The sequence below is a fragment of the Protobothrops mucrosquamatus genome, unplaced genomic scaffold (assembly GCF_001527695.2).
Source record: "Protobothrops mucrosquamatus isolate PMUCROS unplaced genomic scaffold, P.Mucros_1.0 scaffold300, whole genome shotgun sequence".
Classification (NCBI taxonomy): domain Eukaryota; kingdom Metazoa; phylum Chordata; class Lepidosauria; order Squamata; family Viperidae; genus Protobothrops; species Protobothrops mucrosquamatus.
Window position 1 is genome coordinate 156,391 of NW_015386643.1, and position 3,310 is coordinate 159,700.

Below are 3,310 nucleotides of genomic sequence, written 5' to 3' on the forward strand. Positions count from 1 at the left end.
AAGAAACAACAGACAGAAGCAACCTGGAATTAAGGAGAAACTTCCTAAAGTGAGAACAATCAATCAGTGGAACAGCTTGCCTCCAGATGTTGTGGGTGCTTCATCATTGGAGGTTTTTAAGAAGAGACTGGACAGCCACTTGTCTGAAATGATATTGGGACTCCTGCTTGAGCAGGGGGCTGGACTAGAAGACTTCCAAGGTCCCTTCCAGCTCTATTCTAATTAAATATGCAGATGTCTTTCCCTGGCCTTGACTCACATGGTAAAGTTGGAGATGAAGGCAGAATGGGGCAGATCCAAGTCAAAGATGGCTTCTTTGGCCTCAGGATGTGGGTTGCTCATGGAAGTCCGCACTCGTGTGGAGGCATAGCGGGACACAATCGTTGAGCGCACAAAGAAGCTGGAAATTATGAGCTGAGGAGAGAAACAACAAAGATGATCCAAGCATTCCATTCAGCCTTCAGCATGAAACATAAGTGAATTTTCTTAATCATTTGAAGACTAGGTGGAGAATTGCAGAAACAACTTTTAAGAATGATTCAAACAGGGAAGGCCCCTCAGCTTGTTTATATGTAGAGTCCCAGCTCCACAGAATACAGCAGTATGCTGAAGTACTAGGTTATCTGTGAAATCACCTTTCCCTAAGGATATCTACCCATCCTACCAGATTAAATAGGAATTGTGTTCTGGGTACTTTCCCTTAAACATTGCCCCCTTACGGAAGCTAGCAAGCCAGGCTATTAATATTTCTTAAATTGCACACAGAGAGCCCTAGGACTCCCAAGAATGAGACCACCAGTGCAACATATTCTGCCTTACTGGGCAGCAGCATCTGTGAGTCACAATCAGGGTTTGGGATTTGGAGATCTCTTTCCTGCTACATCCTCAGTGAGGGCATTTGAATTGTAAATTGCCTGAGGGGGCACGGTTCCCCCCCCCATGGAATTGGCAGGAAGGTGGAAGGTATCATGCATAGGCCTTAGTGCCACAGAACAAGGACCAGCCTAGGGGAGCATTACATGGAGGTAGGTGAAGGGGATAGCCTCAGTGTGATTCCGAATGGTGTGTGGGGGGCAGCTATTTCTATAAGACAGATAATAGAAACATCCTGGACAAATTTCCCTCCCACCAGACAGAACTTGATGAAATACCACAGCCTCACCATCGCCAAAGGGAGTAAGCATAAGTGCATGGCCCTCGTCCCAACCACCTACGAGTGCAAGGGTGATACGATCTACCCTCTGGGGACTGACTCAGTGAGATACCTGGGCCTCCAATTTAACTGGAAGGGGTGAGTTATCCCTAAGCATACTGGCAAGCTGCACTCATCTGCTACAAGAGCTCATGAAGGCACCACTTAAGCTGCACCGGCGACTTATGCTACTGAAATTCTAAAGTTCACACACGAACTCGTCCTAGTTTCCTAGCTTCCATAAGACTTTTTTGTAGCAATCTCTACCCTATGGAACACACCTCTGAGCAGGCCTCTACTTACTTAGCCATCCGAAAAGACCTGAAACCCAGGTGCTGGGATAGGATGATGGGCTGCATGTTGGAAGCTTAACTTGGTTGTTGTTTTTAATGTTTATGGTATGAATAGCTCTAATATGGTTTTTATATCATTTTATTACTGACATTATTTTAATTCTTGATTGGAAGACACCCAGAGTTTGGTATAAAATGAGCAGTGATATAAATGTTATTAATAAATAAATGCATGTAGTGTGGATGAAGAAAGCACCTATAATTGTGGGGAAAATAGACTGATTAATATCTGAATTGACTACTGATGATGTTCACTTTCAAAATTGGATACTCCCAGATTCAGCAGTTAAGTCTTCACAAACCTGGAGGGAAAGATTACTGTAATGATTTCCATCTTTCATTCTTTCTTATCCTCTTGAGACATCCACTTAAACAAAGGAACACATACACACACATGCTCTGCTCCCTAGGTTTTGATGAAACAGCAGTAAAATCCACCTACCTACCAGATTAGAATGTGATGGTGTGGGAAGTCAGCCCCTCCCAGAGAAAGAAATATTTTGGGAAATATTTAAAAGGCAGAATATATTTCCCTAACGGATTTTAAAGGCAGAAACCACCCCCCCCTAGTCTCTCTGTCCCAAACAGAAATCAAGTCTGCAGAAATGCAGATGTGATAATCTTGTCAGAAAGATTGGAGTCAGGAAACTGGGATTAGGAAGAAAGATCCCTAGAATCAATAACCCCACACACCAAAAATGTAAGAGTCATCAGCTACAGCCCCAGGGAAGCAGGGTATGACCTTTGGGACATAATAGGATTAACCCACCACCATCAGAATACCAGAAAGGCACACTCAGACTCAGGTCAAAGTTCATGCCACAGGAACAACTCCAAACAAAAGGCTCAAGAAGGTATAAAAACCCACCACTCCCTACTACATGTGCTTTCTCTCTTTTCTTCCAGAGCCATCTTTCTGTCTGGCTCTCCTCTTCAATAAACTGCAACCTTCTTTCTAAAGCAATCGCCATGTTGTTTATTCCCGACTTGGACTGAACCATGATGAAGACTTTTCCTTCAACAATGGAAAATCATTACTAAATAAATTAGTAAATCAATAGATTGCCTACCTCGCTTTGGAGAGCTTTCACTTGACGTATAGACCGCTGCAGAAGAAAACAAAATAGTTATTTTCTTTCACATAATATGACTGAAACATTCCAAATTGTCAGGACCTGCTAACTGAGTAGACCTATTGATGGATATTGCTGAGTGATTTCCAGAGGCCAGACGTGGTAATACATGCCCTTTTGTTTCTCTTCTTCTTAGTTCTCTCTTGATACTTCTTACCGTAACCAGGATCCTTCCTTCCTTCCTCCCTCCCTCCCTCCCTCCCTCGTGCTAGTAATAATCCCCCCCTATTTTTTGTTATTTCTAGGAGAGAAAGACATATTTTTAAACTTTGCTGTCCAAAATGCAATTACCCAGCCCTAACCATGTTCAGAAGCATCTTATCCAGTAGCTTTTGAAAGAATGGCTGCTGAATAATTGTCATGATAATGGCTCAAAAATCCAGACCACTATAGATGGCATCAAAGAAGTTGCTGTAGCTCTTTACTAACATCTTGTGGCCATCCAAAGTTTTGCAAGCAAGATCTGCTAGCCTTAATTAAATCCGAACATGGAACAACATGTCTGTTGTTACAAAATAAAAAGGAAAGAAAATCTTATAAAGAAAGTAATGGAGCTTGGTTGGACTTCCATGTCTTATGCTTTTCAGCCAGAATATCACTGGCTTTATGAAAAACAGAATGCTAGACTGGAT

At 42.4% G+C, this 3,310-nt stretch overlaps 1 protein-coding gene across 1 annotated transcript in view; it reads right to left on the bottom strand.

Moving 5' to 3' along the window:
* The window catches only part of ITIH6 (inter-alpha-trypsin inhibitor heavy chain family member 6), a 19,837-nt gene that overhangs the window by 13,560 nt on the left and 2,967 nt on the right, over positions 1-3,310 (bottom strand). Inside the window, exon 2 of the mRNA XM_029283953.1 lies at positions 260-414. Within this exon, the coding sequence (XP_029139786.1) occupies positions 260-414 (155 nt within the window). The remainder of the gene's footprint in view (positions 1-259; positions 415-3,310) is intronic.